Source organism: Balaenoptera physalus (genome assembly GCF_965194825.1).
Source record: "Balaenoptera physalus genome assembly, chromosome: X".
NCBI lineage: Eukaryota > Metazoa > Chordata > Mammalia > Artiodactyla > Balaenopteridae > Balaenoptera > Balaenoptera physalus.
Window position 1 is genome coordinate 18,944,251 of NC_138903.1, and position 21,401 is coordinate 18,965,651.

The window sequence follows — 21,401 nt, forward strand, 5'->3', positions numbered from 1 at the left end:
AATGAAGAGGCATTCTGGCTGAAAGAAGGTAGAGATACAGACAAGTAGAAGCAGCATTCAAAGTAGTAAGCTATTTAAAGAGAAATAAGCTTACTAGCAGGAAAAAAGAAAAACCAATCAATAAATTGGGGGAACGTGTAACCAAAACACAAAGCTCTGAGAAGCTGAGAACTGTTTAGAGTGAGCTAGCAGATACTGTTTTTAAATCAGTTTACTGTTTTATGGATTCTATATATTTAATCATTTTTGGTTTGATTTGGTTTGGTATTCTTCTATCACATGATATCCTATAAAAAAGAATACGTGTTTCTCAAAATATTATCTTTATCAAAATCATCTTGAGGACCCGTACTCCGGATCTACTGAATCTCTATTTCTGGGGATGGACCTGGGGATCAGCATTTTAACCCACTCCCTAAGTGATTCTCACATGTATACAGAAGTAAAATCTGAAAAATCACTGCAGTAGCTTAACTGTGTTTGGGTGTACTTTCATTGCTTTTGCAGTAATGCCTTTATTTTCTTTGCCTAAAAGACGTACTTTTTCTAAGACCCAATTAAAAGCCACCTTTCCTGATTTTATTTTAAGGCAAAGTTAAAGTTGTTTCCTCCTCTGTTTCCCCAGCCCCATGATCCTGCCTTTATTATAGTAATTATTGGTGTCCCAAAAGTCTTAGTGCATATTTAAGCTTTAATAACTTCACATATATAAATATGGTACAAACATCATTTGAATTTTAATTATTTCAATTTCTTTTACAATCATTTAGTTTTATTTCAAATGGTAAGTTTTTAATTTTAATATTTGTGTGTGACAGTTTTTTAGACCCATGGAAATACTCGGCCACCTTAGTCACCTGATGTAGCTCCCTTAGACTTTATCTTGTGGGGTCATCTCAAAATTGTCAAGTATGCATCAGTACTGCATTCTTTGAATAATACTAAGGCCAGGATCACAAATGTAATCCTTTTAGTTACTGAGGAGGAGCAGCTGATGAAAGTTTTTACGAAGTTTGAAATTTGACTTGCACAATGTATAGCCCAACACAGTGGTTTTGTTGAATTTTAATAAGAAATATATTAATATTTTTAAATTTTAAATAATTGACCTTTCATATGTTGATTTGTGTAACTTCATGGCATTTATACTTCTAAAGTTATTAAAACTTAAAACTGCATGAAGACTGTAGAATTCTACATATTTTAACTTATTTGTGTGAATGCCTATCTCCTTAAACTGCACTTCTCTAAGCCATGTTTTATTCATCCTTACATCCTTAACACAGATGATTAATATTTGCTGAATCAAGAGAAGTACATCTATTATACATTATCCAATTGGTTTAATGTATTCAATATTATTAAACTGTTACTAAATATATTTAGATACATTTAGTATATTTAAAATTTAGCTTCAAACATATTAATATACTTAATATTCAGTAATATTTACTGTTTCCATCCATTACAGTTATCCTTTTAGATGCTCAAATTGCTCCATCTCTGGCCAGTGAGAATGTCTTCATGTTGGCTTCTGAGTCCTACTGACACAATCCTCGTAGTCTTTAATAGCTTCTTTCTATCTTGTGTCACAGTATAATCCGTGCTCCTCTTGTACAGTTCCTATCCCAGATCTGGTATTAGCCATTTTCCAAGAAGGCTTGGGAAATGGTATTTGAAGACCACCAATTGTGGGGAGTTCATTTATTACTAAATTGGTCATTGTTTCTATGCTTTTTCAGTGGACAGAACTAAGAGAAGCATACATACATACATAATACATCAAGAGACTCTAAGGTTTTTACCTAACTTCTTATATATGTATCTGCTTTCTCCCATGTTAAAATTACTTACCAATGTCACCAAGAGTGATAGAATGATACTGTCATATAATTGTTCAATTGCTTCATCCTGTAAAACACACACAACAGTTTCAACAAAACAGTAACGGAATAACAACACTACTACCAACAATATGGTTACTGAAAATAGTATAAGATTTTGGTTAACAGTTCTTTTTCTTATATCATACTAGGGATGTACAAGTAGAGTATATTTTAAAGAGACTTGAAATAGTTACTCTGTGTGATTATTCTATCACTAGCAGAATATTCATTTAGATCATATTTACTTTTTTCCTTGAGAAGAATCCCTTTGAAGTTTGAACATTTAATCATATCCTCCGATTCTAGGAAGGTAGGTAATTAATGAAACTTGCATCCATTACAGCTGAAGCTAGCTGTAGAGGCAGCATGGGGAAACTGGGCAGCTTCCCAGCTTTTCCCAAATCGTCTCTTCCCAGTGTAATTGTGTTTGAAGTTAATTCTGTAAAATTGGACTCTTCCAAATTCAGATGTAAGTACAAATGCACTTTCCAAATATAAATGTTTTATCTACACCTTGGCTCCTCTGTACACATAACTCATAGTTAATTATTAAGAGTTGACTTTATATAGACACAGATATGATGGTGTTTGTAACAAACTTCTCCTTTGGCACAGAATGGCAAGGCCCAATCCTTAAGTATTCCTATTAGTCTGTGAAATGAATTAGCCCAAATTTAACTTTAAAAATTTTGGCCCAATAAGAATATGTACTTCTTCTGACAAGGTATTGTGGTGAAATGGCATTACCAAAAGCTATGTTGAGTAAGATTCCTTTTTGTCAAAATTAAATTCAGGGGAAAAAATGGCGTGGATTCTCATTCCTCGAAATATGCAGTATTGTGGAATATGGATATTTTTTTCAAAGTTAGATAGCCAAATAATAACTTGTTAACTTTATATTTTAACATAAAACTAATTAGTTTAAAATTTTTAAATGATACAGAGCAACAATAATTCATAGTTAAAATGTATTTATCATTTACTGTATGCCAGATAGTGCTAAGCCATTTATTTCATTTCCTCATTTGATTCTCACACATCCTTATTGGTTTACTTATAATATCATGCCCATTTTATAAATTCCTTGAGTAAACTGAACCATAGAAACACGAAGTTTCTAAGCAAAGATCATTTTGCTATGTTACTGCTTATTGTAAGTCTAGCAATTGCAGATAAAAAGACAAATCAGTATTTGAAATGTTGGAAATATTTCAACAAAATACATTTATCACATGTAAAAGTTTAGACAGGAAATGATTATAGTAATTTTTCCAATATTTGTTTTTATATCTATTCAATGTATATTGTCCTTTATTATGTGTGTTTAAAATTAGTAAAATTAGAAAGCACAGTTAAGCAAAAATTAAAATATCCCTGTAACTGACCATCAGAGCTAACCAATGTGAATATATTAGTTAAAAGGAATGCTTGATTTTTTAAAATTAATGTATATGTTTCTTTTTTTTAGGATTGTACTGTATATGAAACAGAGAATAAAATTCTTCATGTGGTAAGTATACTTGGATTTATTTTCACCTTCATTACAAAATATGTATTCCTTTGTTTAACTAGCTATTAAGTAAAAAGCTACAGCCTATAAAAAAGTGAGCCCTGTATATTTTATAGGAAAAGTACAAAAAAATCAAAACATAACAGGTTATATTAGTTATAACCATTCTGTTGTAACTTAATAGAAAAATGTGACACAGTACTTTAAGATTGTAGTATGTAGCAAGGTTAAAATGCAATAAAATAAAGAATCTAGAGAAAAGGAAATTTGAAATAAGAATTTTTCACTCTTGACCGGTGACAAAAAGAGATCAGAGAAAAGTATTTGGTTGTATAACAGAGATAATTTACCTCTGTTGTCATTTGGATGAAGTACTTCATAAAATAATCAAACTGCCCTTACTCTGATTCTGTGTTCACCAACCTTCTAAATTTTAGCTTGGCCATATTTATTGAATCAATTCATGACTTTGCATGTATTTTATTTTACTACTAGAAATACTGAGTATGAGTACATTATACTTTGTAGAAAGGCATCTTCTTTCTTCTTAATGAAGTTTGCTGCTTTTCTTTTTTTTAAAATAAATTTATTTATTGTATTTATTTACTTTTGGCTGCATTGGGTCTTCACTGCTGCGCACGGGCTTTCTCTAGTTGTGACGAGCAGAGGCTACTCTTCGTTGAGGCGCACGGGCTTCTCATTGAGGTGGCTTCTCTTGTTGCAGAGCACAGGCTCTAGGCGCGCGGGCTTCAGTAGTTGTGGCATGCGGGCTCAGTAGTTGCGGCTCGCAGGCCCTAGAGCACAGGCTCAGTAGTGGCGCACAGGCTTAGTTGCTCCACAGCATGTGGGATCTTCCCGGACCAGGGCTCGAACCCGTGTCCCCTGCATTGGCAGGCAGATTCTTAACCACTGCGCCACCAGGGAAGCCCTTGCTGCTGCTTTTCTTTGTTAATCCGTTTCGTGGTTGATGCTCATCTGCCCTAATAACTTCACCTCTATTAGAGATGAGTGACAACATAAATAACATTGAAGAGGTTTAGAAATGAATGCAATATATTTACTTCGGCAATTCTGCGTTTCAGCTAGTGAGAATTTAAAGATCTTGTCTGATAATGATTGAGACAGTGGATGGCATTAACCAATCAATTCAGCTCAGAAAGCACTTGTATTTTCATATTATTATTCCCCTGCCCTTCCTGGCCTTTTTATGCAAGGATGGCCCAGCCTTCACTAGAAGGTTGTATACTTGTATATTACTTTTCTCACAGTAAGAATTATTTTTTAAAAATAATAAAATAGTATAGTATTCCACTTGGCATGTAATACTGGGATACTTTATTTTTATTTATTTATCTATTTATTTTTGAAGCATAGTTAACTTTACAATGGAATACTTTCTTTAAAACAAAATTTTCGGAAAAGTCTCTTTCTAGGTTTCCTGTAATATAGAAGAAATCACTTGGAGTCTAAAAATCTGTGTCTGAATCCTAGTTCTATCACTTTCTATCTCAGTGACCTTAGTCAAGTGATTTAACATTTTTTGAGCTTTTGCTCTTTTTTTAAGGTAAATTTTAACAATTAAAAAAAAAATTACTGAGATAAAATTATGTTAGTTCCAGGTATACAACATAATGATTCAATATTTGTAAGAGACTTTGTTCTTAATATGTAACGTGAGTATGTGTACTCATATAACCTAGTAGAGATTACAGTAGCTTGAGATATGCACTAGAACATAAACCGCCTCAGACCAGACCCAATATCTTTATTTTGTCTGGAGGGTAAGGGAGGCATTTGTCAAGAGGAAGGAGAACTTATCACTTATGAAAACCTGCTCTATCCTAGGAATTCCAGAGGCAATACAAGCATCAGAGTGTTCTTCAATACCTGGGCAAACTGAGATAGCTCAGGAAAGTTGTGAGGTGTGTCTTTTCCTGACATAGATCTCTATTTAAAGTTGAGTAAAGAAAAAGAATGGGAAAGAGAAGAGGAAGTATTCTCTCATATATTAGAAGAAAATCTTTCCCCATGAAGTAAGTTTATTAAGAACATGTATTTAATGTTCTCAATGAGAACTAAAAGAACATTGTTTTATTAAAAATAGAATACCATACTATAAAGAAGGTAAGGCCACTATAAACTGAGCATAATATGGACTAAGAAAACAGTCTCTAAAACTCAGAACATGGAAAAAGAAATTAAACCATGCTGAAAGCAGCAAAAAGCAGACTGGATATTGAAGAAAATTGAAACAGTGAGACACAAGATAAACTTTAATGATGCTCAGATATTTAGTAAATTAATGAAAAGACAAAAAATGAGAGAAGATAATAGCTATAGAGTATAGATTATGGTTAACCCACCTTCAATTAATTGTTAGTTTCTAAGAAAGAAAGTAATAGGAAACAAAGATATAATAGAATAATTTAGAAATAGAAGTAGGGAAATTTGGATTACTCAACAAAGTCAGAAAATGTGTTGGAAAGATAACAGTTTCAACACAAATGAACTTATATACAAAACATAAATAGAACCACAGACATAGAAAACAAACTTATGGTTACCAAAGGGGAAAGGTGGGGGGAAGGATAAATTAGGAGTTTGGGATTAACATATACACACTACTGTATATAAAATAGATAACCAACAAGGACCTCCTGTATAGCACAGGGAACTATACTCAATATTTTGTAATAACCTATAAGGGAAAAGAATCTGAAAAAGAATAGATATAAATGTGTGTATAGCTGAATCACTTTGCTGTACACCTGAAACTAACACATCATTGTAAATCAACTATACTTCAATTTAAAAAAAGAACAATTTCAAGATATTTTCTGTAACATTTTACAATTTCTATGGCAAGAAGCAACTTTACATTCATTCAACCAGTGGCAAGAGAGAGATGTGAGGTTTTGACTTCAAAGAAACAAATTTTAGAGTGTATTCACATATTTACTCTGAAACCCTAACTGCCAGAAGACAATGGAACAAAATCCATAAGCCTTTGAAGCAAAACTGTTAATATCTAACTAAATTATCATTCATAAGTGAAAGTAATAAAAAGATATTTTTAGATCAGCAAGATCACTAAAGGACCATTTTGAAAAGTATACTTGAATATGTTTACCAAATAAATGAAACAAAAGTTGAATTCCAGGATAGGAAGGTTGTGGTAGCAAAGGCCTGAAGGTGAACAACAAAACCAGATGAGATGGTGTCTTAGTTCATTCCTGCTGCTTTAACAAAAATACAATAGACTGGGTGGCTTAAACAACAAACATTTTTCACTCTTCTGGAGGCTAGGCAGTCCCAAGATCAGGGCACCAGTAGATTTGGTGTCTAGTGAGGGCCTGTTCCCTGATTCATAGAGGGTCTTCACATGGTGGAAGAGGCAAGGGGAGCTCTGTGGGGTTTCTTTTATAATGACTCTAATCCCATTCAAGAAGGCTCCAAACTCATGACCCAATTAGCTCTCAAAGGCTCCACTTCCAGATACCATCACACTGGGGATTAGGTTTCAGCATATGAATTTGGGGGGGGGATACAAACTTTGAGTCTATAATAGATGGAGAGGAATAAAAAAGTATATGAGTTCTAACTACTATTTTTTAAATGAGGGTTTTTAATGATAAATCAAAAATATAATGCAAATATCATTGAATTTATTTATTTTTTAAAGAGACAAGCTCTGTATTTCTAAATTAAACCACGAAGACTAGACTACCATTACTTTCCAGTGGCAGTTATCCTCAGAAAACAAGGATTTCCTGTAAAACTAATGAAATACAAATTTTCACCTATCGATTCATAAACACAAATACACACACACATACACACACTACCACACACTAAAAATATCCAAATGCTGGTGAGAATCTGATGAAATTAGAATGGACACACCGTCTTGCTAGGCATGTATGTTCATAAAACCTTTTTAAGTTTTAGTCAATTTCAAGGCTCAAAAACATTAATACTGTACTAACATTTATGTAGTGTTTAACATATGCCTTAGGCACTATTTTAAATGCTCGGTATAAACTAACTCATTTGGTCCTCATAACAACCTTATGAGGTAGGTATTATTACTATCATCTCCATTTTACAGATGAGGAAATGGAAGCATAAAGAGGTTAGATGACTTTTGCCAAGTGACACAGTTGGTCTGGCCCCAGAGTCCATATTCCTATACTATCTTGGGAATCTAGTCTAAAAATAAATTCTAAAACGCAATAACGTTTTCTGTAGAAAGAGTTTATAGCAGAATTATATGTAATAATGAAAAATAGGCAATAATAGGTTAATGCTTCAGTAAACTATGGTGCATTCACAGGATTAAATATTCATACTATTTGAAGTTGTATTTGTGAATATATGATTTATGAATAAATTATCCATAAATAAATTTATGAATATACCAAAAATATTTTGTGACAATATTAATGGAAACATTCTAAATGATAAGTAAAAACCAGATTCAAAGCATTATAAACACAGAATAAATCACCATTGAAAATTGAAAAAGAAAATATTCTATATTAATATTTACTGTGTTTATTTGGTAAGATGATAGCTGATTTTTTTTTTGTTCATTTCAAGTGTCCTCCCAAGTTTCTTCAGTTAGTTTATGTTACTTTTATAATTTTTCTTTATAAAAGTAAATATTTATTATGTTTATAATCCTGATGGCCTTGAATGTGTAGTTTTATTCTCTACATAGTGAAATAGTCAAAAGAAGCTTGGACAATCCATAGGTTACATTTCCTGTTCAGCTTTTTTATCTTTAAAATTGGAGAGAGTTGTTTATGAGAAAGTAGTAGACTCTGAGGACCAAAAAGCTGGGTAGAAAAGAGGGTTGGTTGGTTTCAGTGGTAGACAGAGATGTCTATTAATATGAAATGTGAGAATGAATAAAAGGAGACTGGACAGCTTTGGGTTTCCTTGGAACTTGCCGTTAAATATAATGGAACAGATGGCAGAGTGTGACCGTAAAGGACGAAAGGAAATGCAGATATCAATGTACTATATATCTGAGTGCTTGTCACCTGATGATAAAGAGGAATATATTTCACCTCTCTTGATTTGATATTTCCTTCTCAGTTAGGCTTTGTCGCTGATTACGCGTTCCCTGGCATGCTGGAGCCCATCTGTTTTTGCTCTGCACAGATCCTTGTTTTATACAGGAAATCAGATGCAGGGAATCTGGAGTTCTCTTCAGTTCTGTACCCTACTTTCTCCTTACTCCCACCTTTCACTACAATCTTTGAATCTGGAGAGAGAAGCATTCCTGAGAAGCCATTTCAGACCTTGTGCTTTAGCAGACTTATTCTGCTTGTCACAGCTCTGCTGCTCTCGCTGGTGAACCGCAAACACTTGTCAGCTTTGATAAGCTCATGGAAATCCCAGGCCAGGCATTGATCATTAAAGTCACATTGTTTAAATCAGATTGTACTGAACTCAAATACACCTTTTACATTAACCAACAGTGTGATCTTGTATATGGCACTTGCTTTGTGCTAGCATTTTACCCTCATCGTTTTTATAAAGATAATGAGAGGAACAAATGAAGTAAATGCCTATTTTATTATTTTAGTGTTAACACTATCTTTTCATTGTATAGTACTTTACAGTTTACAGGGTATTTTCATGAATGCTCTCTCTTCTCTCTCCTCTCTTTTCTCTCCAAGCTATTTTTTTTCATTACTTATTTAGGTTTGATCATGAATTAGGCTTATTTTGGCTTGTTAACTATTTGTTTTATTTCATGAAAATTTTGTATGTACTTTTTTCCTTCCTATAAGTGTATGCGTTCTTTACTCCTAAGCTCCATTTGGGCTGAGATTATTGTTCCTTCTCTGCTATCTAGACTAGAAATGGCTAAAACCGCATAGAACCAACAGTTAGGTTAAGAGAAGAGCCTGGAGGAGAAAATTAAAAGGTCATTTTAGACTTTGCCCCACCATCTATATCATATCATTTATGTAAGCATAGTTTCCCTCTTCTAATCTCCCAAAACCTTGCGGATGTAAGTACTAGGGCAGCAGCATGCCCCATAATAAAATAAAAGTCATCATATTAATATTTTATCTTTAGAGATTTCTTGAAAACAGTGGTGGTCTAATTACTTTATAAAAATAATCTTATATTGGTCCCTGAAGCTGAAATGGCAGCTTTGCCAATTATAGACTCTTCTCTTAAAGCTGTGATCTTGGGCCATTGCAAACTGAATGTTTTTGTATGGTTGACATTTTGGTTGTAACTGTAGCATTTGAACATACAAATTATGGTCAGTCTCATTAAAACATGAATTCTAATACTGAGTTTTGTAGATAGAAAGCATTAGGATGCTTCTTTATTTTGAAAGTTAATGTGACCCTTCTATTTTGGCCCCCTTCACTGTCTTTGTGGTCAATCTAAAGAAGCACGCTAACTCTATTACTGAAATAGGCATTGATTTCGTGAGTGTCGTATTAGATTATCTTCAGGTTTTGGCAGTTTGGTGCTTTATCGCTTTATAAATTTTTTAACTGTAAATTAAGTTCTCCACAACTGTTGTCTTGTACAGGAATGAAGGCATCCAGATAGAATATGATGGAGTTAGAAGATGTTTGTCTTTTATGGGACAAAAAAAAAAATGTGTATATACTAATGGGAATGTAACCACACATAAAAAAATCAAAATAATCTGTTTTCACTGTGTCTTTATGATTTGGATAGACAGTATGTAAGTTGGTATATTATGGATGTTTTTGCTAATATCACATTTGCTGAAAACATTTTGCATTGTAAAATGCTTTCATATTCAGATTGACTGAGTGTACAATCCTCGCTCTCAAAGAGTATTCATTTTAGTTGTTGAGTCAAGTGAGGCTGAGTAATGTAATAGAAAGAGCAGCAATTTGAGAGTTAAAAAGATTTTGTGTCCTGACCCCATTCTGGCACTTACTAGCTGTGAACAAACTAAATTAGCCTTTCTGATTACGCTGGGGGATTGGAGTGTCTGTGATTTCAAAGGTCTAAATGCCATAAATCTTTGGTGACTAACTCACAAGATCAGTAGAAAACAGTATGACCACATAAAAGAGAGAGATTGAAGGACTATCTTAATCTAAGACCATTCGTTATGTGATCAAAGACACTATGGATTTTTTAAAACTATAGTTATTGTCACTGTAAATGTAAAGATTTCTTCAAAAAGGTAATTGAATCAGTCTGGAGATGGATATCACATGGTAACTTAAACAAGGGAAGTTTAATCTAAACTAAACTGCGATAGAAGAGTACCGATATAGATGTAAAGAGACTCTAAAAGCATGCCCTAGGACTGGGGGAGAGTACCCAAGGAAGAACAGCTTGAGGTGGACACCTTCCCCCACACTGAGGGTCAGAAATCATTAGAACAGTCAGGTTGCGGCTTCACTGAGTTGCCTAAACCAGAGCTGGTCCAGACAAGCAGGAAACAACCTTCCAGGATACAGGCAAGTGATGCTGGTAGGAGAGCTCACAGAGAGAGTGGGGTGCTGCCGTGGGTATGAGGCTGAGAGGGCCACAGGATGGTGGTCACTGAGCCCAGGCTGACGCTGTGAGGTCACTGAGGGACTGCATAGTCTGGGCATCACGGATGTCCCCACACACATGTGTCACTGATGGACGTTGTAGCAGAAGCAAGAAAAAGCAAAACACTGCCCAAAGGGAAGAGAAGCCTCCTTCTCCCTGCAGTATCCCTCCAGCACCCTCTACTGGCACAAACTTAACATTGTCCTTACTGTGAAGTAGAAATATTTGAAGAGACCTGCCTGTCATCATAGAGCAGACACTGAAGGGTGAATTTGGAGCTGACAACCAGTAAACTAATAGCTGGTACAATGCAATTAGCTCTTTTCTCCATAAAATCATATATGGCAACTTTGAATTTCTCTACTATATGTAAAGACATTGCTCCCAGGTCTCTGCTGTTTTTCCCCTATTTGCCCGTAAGCTGTATATATGGTGCCTGGATTTTCCAGAAGCTCATCCAATCATAATGAACAGCTTCACTCTTGCTGTTTGAATCTAAAGTAAAATGAAATTATCTTCCTAATAACCTACATCTTATTCGAGCCACTAATATGTCCAGACCCTTGTTAATCTTGAGCCTGGAAAGTAGTGTGCCCACGAGTGAGTACTCCTCTCATCTGTCAGGGGACTCCCTGCAAGCCTGCCTGGCTCTGCTTCCTGCCCCTGAGAGAGCAGGCAAATAGGGTGGAGACTTTCCCAGATCCAGTTCTGGTTTCCAGCTGACTGTTTCCCTATCAGAAATCAGAGGAGCAATGGAGGCTCTTGTCCCAGCTTTAATTCAGACCAGGATGTCTCAGGAAAGTAGTTGTAAGTTGGAAGTGTCATGGGTCCACTTCTTGCTCATCAGTGTAGGTGCACATTTGGGACTGATGTTCTCTCACTGTTTGGTACTGACTTCATCATTCTTAGATGACTATTATTTTAAAGTGTTATTGCTTCTTTTCTGTGATCAGGAACACAAGGACAGCATGGTTAATGTCAGTGATGTTAAGGACAAAGCCAAATACATCACCGGAAACACTGTCCCAGGTTGAGAAATCCTTGAGCATAGCAGTGGCATTTGAATCATGGAGCAGATACTCAGTGATTGTTGAATGAATGAATGGCTTAATGAAGCAGTGGTGGTGGTGATTTCTTTCCATTTTGCTAATTGTTTTGTTATGTTTTTTTCCCCACCATCAGAGTTTGAAACCTAAAGGGATTGCAGAGTTTTCCAGGCCTTGTTGGAACAAAGTTCATATGACCTTTATTATTTATTTGCAAATACAGTTGCTTGCTGAAGCTATTGGAAACTCTTTAATCTTTGCTGTATACAAATATAATTTTTACATGGGTTTAAAGTTGAAATTTTATTCTGTTGTATTAGTTTTTTAAGTTTAAAAAATTGTTTCTATTCAATTCTCTTTACTCATATGAGCAATAAATTCTTCCTGTGTTGGGGAATATGTATGTAGATTAATACTTTTTAATATCAATTTAAATTCTCTTTATGAATTTTACCCTTTCAGATTTACCTGTGATTGTTCACTCTTGTGTCTTTTTTTAAAATTTTTATTTTATGTTACAGTATGGTTGATTTACAATGTTGTGTTAGTTTCAGATGTACAGCAAAGTGATTCAGTTATACATTTATCTATTCTTTTTCCCATTTAGGTTATAATAGAACATTGAGTGGAGCTCCCTGTGCTATACAGTAGGTTTAGGGTACCATTATAATTAGAAATGCAAAATTGCTAGCTCAACAGAGATCTGGCAAGTACTACAAATACTGTATTTCTGAATGAGGCTTATATAATTTAGAGTTCTCACTGTTTAATATGGAATAAATTTGCACTATTTTATAAAAACAAAGCCTCTCTTGTTCACCAAATATGATGCAAATATCATGCTCAGTTGGCACAGAGTTGCATGATTTATAATACTGAATTATACTAATATATAAACCAAACAATAAAATAAAAATATGCTCTGTCCTCTAGACTATTTTAATTGAACTATTATTTATATCAATAACTTTTAATATGTATACACTATTTATCAAAATTAAACTTTTGTTACTGTTTTCCATGTTACTGATAAGAAACCTGGATTATTTAAGCTATACTTAAATTGTAGCTTTCACATCATTCTTGCCATCTTAAAATGCATATTCATCTGTTTATTATTTCCTCAGTTTATCTTGGTTTTATACTCTTGTCCCTTTTATGTATGTGTATATCTGAAAGTAGAAATTTCCTTTTGTAAAACCTTTTGTTAAGCTTATGAACCTGAGGTTCTTTCCTACGTCAAATGAATGTCTGATTTTTGAATCTAAAGATATTTCCATTCATTTCCTCCAATATACTCAGAAGAATAGCCAGTATTCCACTTATTTAGAAAAACATAAATAAAAATACTTTAAGTAGCTCAGTCATGTCTGGCTGAGTGTCCTCTGAGGCTAAGAGGCTAACTTAAGACTTCTTACCTACTCCTTAGCTTTTCACTATTGTTTGTACTTAGAATGCTTTCTACATTTCCTTTTTAAAATACAAAAGCTAAAACTTCACATATTAATCTAAAAAGTGTCTGATAAATTCAGTGATAATGAAAGAATGCTGTTCAGAGATAATGAAATAATGCTATCTGCTAATTGGTTAGTATATTAATGTAGGGTTGCTGTTTTTCGAATCTTCACGATGACTAAAATGTTGCTTTTATGACTTTTTAAAAACCGCTGTTTATTTTATACTAAACGTGCTATGTTCAGATCTTTTTTCCCCTTAAGAACTTTTAGATTTGAGTGAACCAGCCATACACTATATGCAAACCTATATAAAATATAGTATGTATACAGAACAGAGTATGAAAACGTCCCATTTCTTCCTGAGAATATGCTCTATAATTATATTAATTCATATTTGAAATTAATGTAAACAACTGGAGAGAAAAAAAAAGACAATACCATTAAATCCAGCCCATGACACTCTTCTGTTTTAAAAGTTTCTTAAGTCACAGCTAGCCCTCTCTGTTAACTGCTATTCAGTCACAAATCCTTTGTCACCATTTTGGGTAGTATAAACAGAATCCAGAGGATCAGTTATAATACTCATTGCCATTTTATGTTCCCTTTAACTTTACTAAAGACATATTATTTACTAGGCTTTAATTTAAAATTTAAAAATTTCCTTCTGCTTTTAGAACTAAAGATAAATAGAATTTAAAATCCTTTGGTATTTATATTGCAAAAATAGCAGAAGAATCCCCTTTATACAAGTGGTTACCAGTTATCTTCTTGCTAGGAAAGAGTTGTCCTTTTGCTGTTAAAATTTCAAGTTTTCCCAGAGAGCTGTGTCTTTCATAGTCTCAGATCTACTAGTCCTTATCTAAACTGCATTCTAAATTGCAAGAACACTTGCAGGCTCACCTTATATTTCATTATACTGTGTAGTTTAAACATGTTAATACAACATCCATTTAATACTGACATAGCTTTTAAACAATACAAAAATGAAATTGATCAGAAACAAATGGAGATTTAAGGATCGAAGTAAGAGATGGTAAGCATAATGATTAAGAATTCAAGTTGTGGTTTTTTTTTTTGCCAAGGCAATGACCTTTGTCTGTTTATTTAGCCTTGCTTTCTCATCTGCTAAACTGGCTATAATACTACCTACTTCAGGAAGTTGTTAAAAGGATACATGAAATAATGAAGTATTTAGCGTTGTGCGGGACACATGGTAGGTGCTCTATAATGTTAATGTTAACTTTTAATAATAAAGGATACATTTTTCTTGCTATATTATAGTTAATTTCTTTTTTTGGACTATTAGGTAGCAATAGATAATACTGTGTTTTAAAACAACGTAATACCACAAATTCACTGAAGGAAAAAATTCACTTTTTACAAGGATGTGGAAGGCATTGTGCTAAATGAAATAAGTTGGACAGAGAAAGACAAATACTGTACGATGTCACTTATATGTGGAATCTAAAGAATACAACAAACTAGTGTCAGCTGAAAAAAATGCACAATCTAAAAGCTGAGAATTGTGTTTTATTTGGTGGACTTTCTGAGGACTCAAGCCCTAGAGGCAGCCTCTCAGATAGCTCTGAGGGACGGCCCCGAAGAGGTAAGGGAGGGGCCAGTATATGCATGGGTTTTTGCAACAAAGACCAGGTAGTGGGAACATCAAAATATCATGTTAATTAAAGAAAACCAGACATCTCAAGTTAATGAATTTAGTACTTTTCTATGTACGGGAAGATGCAAGAGCCTGGGCTCATTGAAATCATTCCTTTGATATGTACCTTAGGCCAGTATCTTGTTCTTTCCCATCCCGAGTCACCTCAGGGTGCACCTTTGAGGATGGCTGCAGTGGCTGAGGGCTTGGTAGTGGGCAGCCCATTTGTCTCCATTCTGAGTTCCCTCAGGGCTCACTGCTGGGGGGCAGCAGTAGTGGCTGTTGGCTTGGTGGCCTCAGCATCCTTTTTATGCTGATATGGCAGGCAACATTTTTCATTCGCACTAGTGAATATAACAAAAAAGAAGCCGACTCACAGATATATGGAACAAAGTAGTGGTTACCAGTGGAGGAGGGAGGGGCAGTATAGGGGTAGGGGAGTGGGAGGTACAAGCTATTGGGTGTAAGATAGGCTCAAGGATGTATTGTACAACAGGGGGAATATAGCCAATGTTCTGTAATAACTGTAAGTGGAAAGTAACCCTTAAAAATTGTATAAAAAAAGAAAAGGAAGTTCTAAACCCTACTTCAAGTTCAATAAATAAGTAAATAAATAAATAAAAATAAATAACTTCCCTGGAACTTTGCTGTAGTACCCTTAATGTGGTTTCCTGCAGTGGCTTGATGTATGATACAGTAATGAGTATAGAATTAGCATTTAAAGCCAGGCCATTTTATACCCCTTCTAATTGGCTTATTTAGCCAAGTGCCAAATTGCTACAGTATAAAAGTTCTAGTACATTGTCTCTAAAACAGGCAGCAAGGTTCTAATGGAGTTTCTTTTCTAAGTCTTTCTATTATTTTTTCCAAAATCTTTAATCTGTTAAATCCTGATAGCTTTGCTGGTAAAGTCAGTGTTTTGCTCATCTTTGGTATTCCTGGCAGACTTAGCACATTGCAGGCATTTGGCAAACAAAATTACTCAAGAAGAGAAATCTGAAAAAATGATTTGCAACTTAATACAGTAGATTTAATTGGTTTTTTTTTTTGTAAAAACACCTACAATGTAGTATTTCTGCCTTTCTTCCTTCTACTCCACTTTTAAGTGCTTCCAGTGCTTGAATAGGAGAGCTACTATTGCTCATTACCAGCGTGTCATATGAGGCCCTGAATGTTGTAATGCACGCGTGTTGAGCCATTTTTGTATATCCATTACCTTCCTATTTATTTATGCGTTGGACTCTTTTGAAATATGCTTCAGTTTGTAGAAACCACAGAGCGTTCTTTTTAGCATACTGATTTACTAATTTTCAGATTATCATGCAATTTAAGTATCCTATATAGAAACCCTTCACATTAGCATTGTTTTCCACCCCCTTGAGATAAAGAGAAAATAAGAATGAAGATGAAACCACATATGGAAGGAAAGGAATAGTTACAAGATTTAAATCGGCCCCAAATTGTTTTTCTTCCTGCCAAACAGTAGCAATTTGAACTGTAGCCAGTTTTTGTAAAGTGCTGCCGTTCTGTCTTTGCCCCCGTGGCCGCTGATGAATATTTTCAAGAGAAATTTAAAAAAAAACACACACACACACACAGAGACTGGGGTCCCAGGATGGGCTATATAATATGGGAGTGCAAAATGAAAATATGGAGCCCCTTGTTCAAAAACAATTAAGAATTCCAAAATGGTACCAGCAAAGCATAATGATAAATGCAGGCCCTTGTGCACAGGTCACATGCCCATGAGGCTGGCCCTGTAAGGTTCCCTATTTCTGAGAGGTGGTCTTCCTGTTGGCACTTTGCTTAGCAGCTCTTGAATGAAGGGTAAATACCTTCATTGTATCTCCTGAGAGTGCTGAAACTTGAATATCAGAGAGAGTGAAGAGATGTGAACTTCCATCATGACCATGCAGTGTGATTACTGGTCATTGTAAGATGGTCAGCAAGGCCATGGCATTAAGAATATGACATAATTCATCCCATGAGTAAGAGCTGAGCCCTTTGAGCTTATGGAAAGCAACAGGGGAGAATAAGCATTTATTTGGTGTCTTCTTTGGATAGGAGCCATATCAGACTTTTTTTTTTAATACATTATCCTGATTAGTCATGTAAACCATATAAAGTAATCTTTATTACCCCATTTTCTACATGTGTAAACTGAACCTCAAGGATATAAAATAACTTGCTCACAGACACACAGCAAGTAACTGGCAGTGTGATGATTGCCTACATCTCTTCATACCAAGCCCATGTGCTTTGCATGCTGTCCACTGTCTGTCCTTAGGAGCTGATAGCCACAATAAAAGTGCAGCCATGAGAAGCAAAGAGCAGGACTGCAAGAAGGGGGAGAAATTTAGCCTGGCAGTTTCTGTGGGGTGAGGAAGCTGAGCCCAGCAAAGACTGAGGCCATGGACCATGTACAGAATGCAGCAAATAAAGAGTCCTGACCAGAAGGAGGGGACTGTCTCCCTTACAGTGGAGTAATGCAGTGGTCAAAGAACAAATGTAACATGTTGGAGATGAATACAAAGTGACACCTTGAGTGCTGCAAAATTGTAGCTCCTCCTACAGTAAAGGCAAGAAAACAAAAACAAAACAACCTCCAATGTTGGACAACCAGGCTTCAGTAAGTAAATGAGAGTCTGTGAAGCATCCAAGGGCCAGAACATTTTAGAACAGTATATTCCAAGCTTCATTCACTTATGTTCTACTTTCTTCATGATTTTACCATGTCTCAGTCTTAACCATACTATTATGGATGTAACATACATTAAATCTATTATTCTCTATCAGCATGAATAGATTTATACTAACTAAAGCACTAGCTTTCTGTCCTCAATCAAGCAAGTCTACTAATTGTTAAAGCTCATTCGCTCTTCAGTTTATTCAACTCATATTAATTGCCTTATATGTTCTAGGATCTGTCTACCAGGGTTAGGGGAGGAAGAGAAGTCAGAGATGAGTAGGACATGGTCCCTGCCTTAGAGAGCTTCAGAATGAAGTTATCATACGATTTCAGACTGTTCATAGAACATTGAGAAAGCAGGATTGAGGGAGTGCCAAACTTTGCCTGGAGTAAGGGGGAGCTTGGAAAGGTAACCTTGAGCAGGAGAGTCTAGACAAATGAGTGGGAGGAGTTCACCAAGCAGATTTGGAAGATTCATCTTCCCTGGATTTTGGCTGGATTTTTTTCTAAACTTTTCTGATCATGAAGTAAAAATCATCAAGGTTTTTGAACTTATTGAATTCACTTCCATCTAACGGTTGGCATCAAGAAGTTTTCAGATTATTAAGATTGTTTAGAAATAATCATTTTATTTTAGGTCTGATGAATCAAATAATAGAAACAAAACATAACCATAACTTTCTTGAATATTTTGATGTATAGTTCTTATATCCATAATTTAGAATATAGGTGTGTTTTATGTGTGGGTATTTCTTAACCTGAATACCTTTTTCATACAGACTTTATAAAATAAAATGCAAACTACTTTCTTCTACTGTTTTTTATTTTTCCTTGTAAAAAATGTTATAATAAAAAGTGATTTATATGTTACTTACAACATGTATTTACCATAATGTTTTTTTGCTTTTTGTTTGCTTTCAGTGTAAAACTCTTTCTGGAGTCTGTGACCACATCATATCCCTGTCATCAGATCCTCTAGTTTCGCAGTCTGCCCACCTTGAAGTGATTCAGCTGGCAAACATCAAACCAAGTGAAGGGCTGGTAAGAGATACCATGTTTATCAAAGCCACCACCCATCAACAGACAGCTAATGGTATGGGCAGAGCAGCCCCCAAACATGAGAATCCCTGAATTTTAACAAACTTTGAATGGTTTGGGGTTTTTTTTCCCTAGAGGAATTGAGGTAGTGGGAGTCAGTCATGATAAGAAGTTTTATAAAGATAAATGAAAATGAAAGAGAATTTAAAATGGTGATTTCTGAATTATCCTGTTTACTTTGCTAAATAAATTAGCTTTAATTACATTTTTCACCCCCTACCAAAGTTCCTTAGGTTTAAAGGAAGTTTAAGTTATGAGTTTTATAATAAGAACCACAGTGTTACCTGCCCATGCAAATGAGTGTTTTGTTTATTTTGCTTTTGTTTGTTCCAGTTTTAATAGGTCTCTCTTCCCTTAGGTTGTGTAAGCTAAACAAACCCGATATTCTTTATAATTCTACTCTTTCTTTTAAGGGTGAGTAAGCAGGTGGATATTGCTAAAACTAGGCTAACATCTATGAGATGTATTTTTTATTATGTCATAATAAAGATAATCATCTTCTATATTTTGTTCACCTGATTAAAAATTGTATTGGTTCTAAATTTAACCCAAGGGAGAGCTTTTCCTTTAATGAGCCTCTAGAAAGAAAGCGTATAATATTAATATTAATGAGGGAGAGACACAAAACAAGAAACTGGCTGTAGAATATCTTACCTACTACACAACTATTACATGTTAGTTTGGTGCTACAGCGTTTCTACTTTCTCCCTAGAGGTGAATTTTCCAAGGATACTATTAATGATGTTTAGAAAGTAGAAATCTTGAAAACTAGTGTTAACAACTTAATTCAGATAATATATTCTTAAAGATCTCTATGCAGGTTTAACTTTTTATGTGGCCTTTCTTCTTCAGCTGTATGTATGTGTGTGTGTGTGTGTATAACTGTTTCCGAGGGCAAAGCCTTCGTTGGTCACCAGTGATTTTTTGGTTTGAAGCCCTCTATTCTATAGAGTGACTTTTCTCCTGTTACTTAACAAATTACTTTTGGGTAACTGTAGCTCCTTGTCTTGTTGTGGCTTTTATCTGTATTTTCCTGGAAAGATGGAACTCAGCATCTCAGACATAGCCAAAGTATGTCATCATTGTAACCTATAAGTGTTATATCTATGTTATATCTTTGATTAGTTTAAAATTTTTATTTTAATGTTTATAAACTTATTTGAAGTAATATTTATGATTTAAATTCTTACTATTCTTTTTGGTCACATTTACAACGTCCAATTTTATTTAAAGCATCTTTCCACCCATAGTATTAAAGATTTTCCTTTCAATATCTCCCCTTTCAGTAGTTCTGAAGGAAAGAAAGCTCTCTAAGCATGATTTGCAGAGTGGAAAATTATGAACTAATTAGATTAGGAGACAGAAAACCTGGATACAAATCACTTACATAAAATAGAGCTGTGAGTGTGATCTGGGGCAGGTGAGGGAGTAAATTTAACTTCCTTGGCCTTGATATTTCCATCTGTAGAATGTTGGGGGTAGGAAGGGATGGACTACATCCTCTTTAAAGCTCCCTCTAGCTCTATGAGTTTGCAGTTCTGAGGATGGTATTGTTCTAAGAAAAGAGCTTGTTTTTTTCCCTCTAATTACCACTGAAATAATGGGGGAAAAATAACCATGTGAAGTGAGTCAACACATTGCTCATTAATGGACTTGATGAAATCTTGATTTTCATTTTCAATGAAGGTATAGCCCTGGACAGGTCTTTTATTTTTTAAATTTCAAGTACATAGAGCTGGGTCTGCTCTTTGAAATAGTCATGAACTTAAAATGCTAAGAACCAGATTCAGTTAGTCTGGAAGACAGCTGGTAGAGAAAAGAGAACAAGTGAGTGCCTACCATTTTCCAGGTATCATCCTCACAACTCTATAGAGTAGGTATCCTTACCTACTCACAGATCCTTACCAGTTTGCCGTGTATGACATAGAGGTAATATACAGTAGAGGCAGGGTTTAAATCCAGGTAAATCTAAATGAGGTACAACTTAACAAAGATTGTTCCATTATCCCACATTTAAACTTGGGATTGCTAAAGGGAGGTATGAGATGTTTAGGAGAATGACTTTAAAACTAGAACTACTTAGAGAAATCCATTTTAAAGGACGATCAGCAACACTTCATTGGGAAAATAATTCCAAGGGAGGAAAAGAAAAAGCTAACGTGTTGAATATTAATAAAAAGAGTTAAGTGTAAAACCATTTCTTGTGATTCATGTTAAAGGGGAGATGACTAAATGGAAATTTTATATGAGTTACTCAAGGCATCATTTTAAAAATCAGCCACCTTTAAGTAAGTTTAGTCAGTCACATTTGAAATAGATTTGAGGATTTCGGTAACATTTAGCATGTGCTTAGCCATAGGAAGTGTTTAAATGAAGGAAAGAAATAGAAAGATGTGGGAGAATACCAAGCTTTAATGAAGTTTAATCAGCTTAAAACATCTGCAGCCGGTCTTTGGCTCTTTCAAAACAGAACATCTCACATAGGTAAAAGGTAACTGCTT

General features: G+C 34.7%; 1 protein-coding gene across 5 annotated transcripts in view; it reads left to right on the forward strand.

Annotated features, from left to right (window-relative positions):
* The window catches only part of CNKSR2 (connector enhancer of kinase suppressor of Ras 2), a 258,934-nt gene that overhangs the window by 93,354 nt on the left and 144,179 nt on the right, over positions 1 to 21,401 (forward strand). For all 5 annotated transcript variants that reach the window (XM_082446969.1, XM_082446965.1, XM_082446966.1 and 2 more), the window contains exons 5-6: positions 3,355 to 3,396; positions 18,724 to 18,843. In XM_082446969.1, coding sequence (XP_082303095.1) covers positions 3,355 to 3,396; positions 18,724 to 18,843 — 162 coding nt within the window. The remainder of the gene's footprint in view (positions 1 to 3,354; positions 3,397 to 18,723; positions 18,844 to 21,401) is intronic.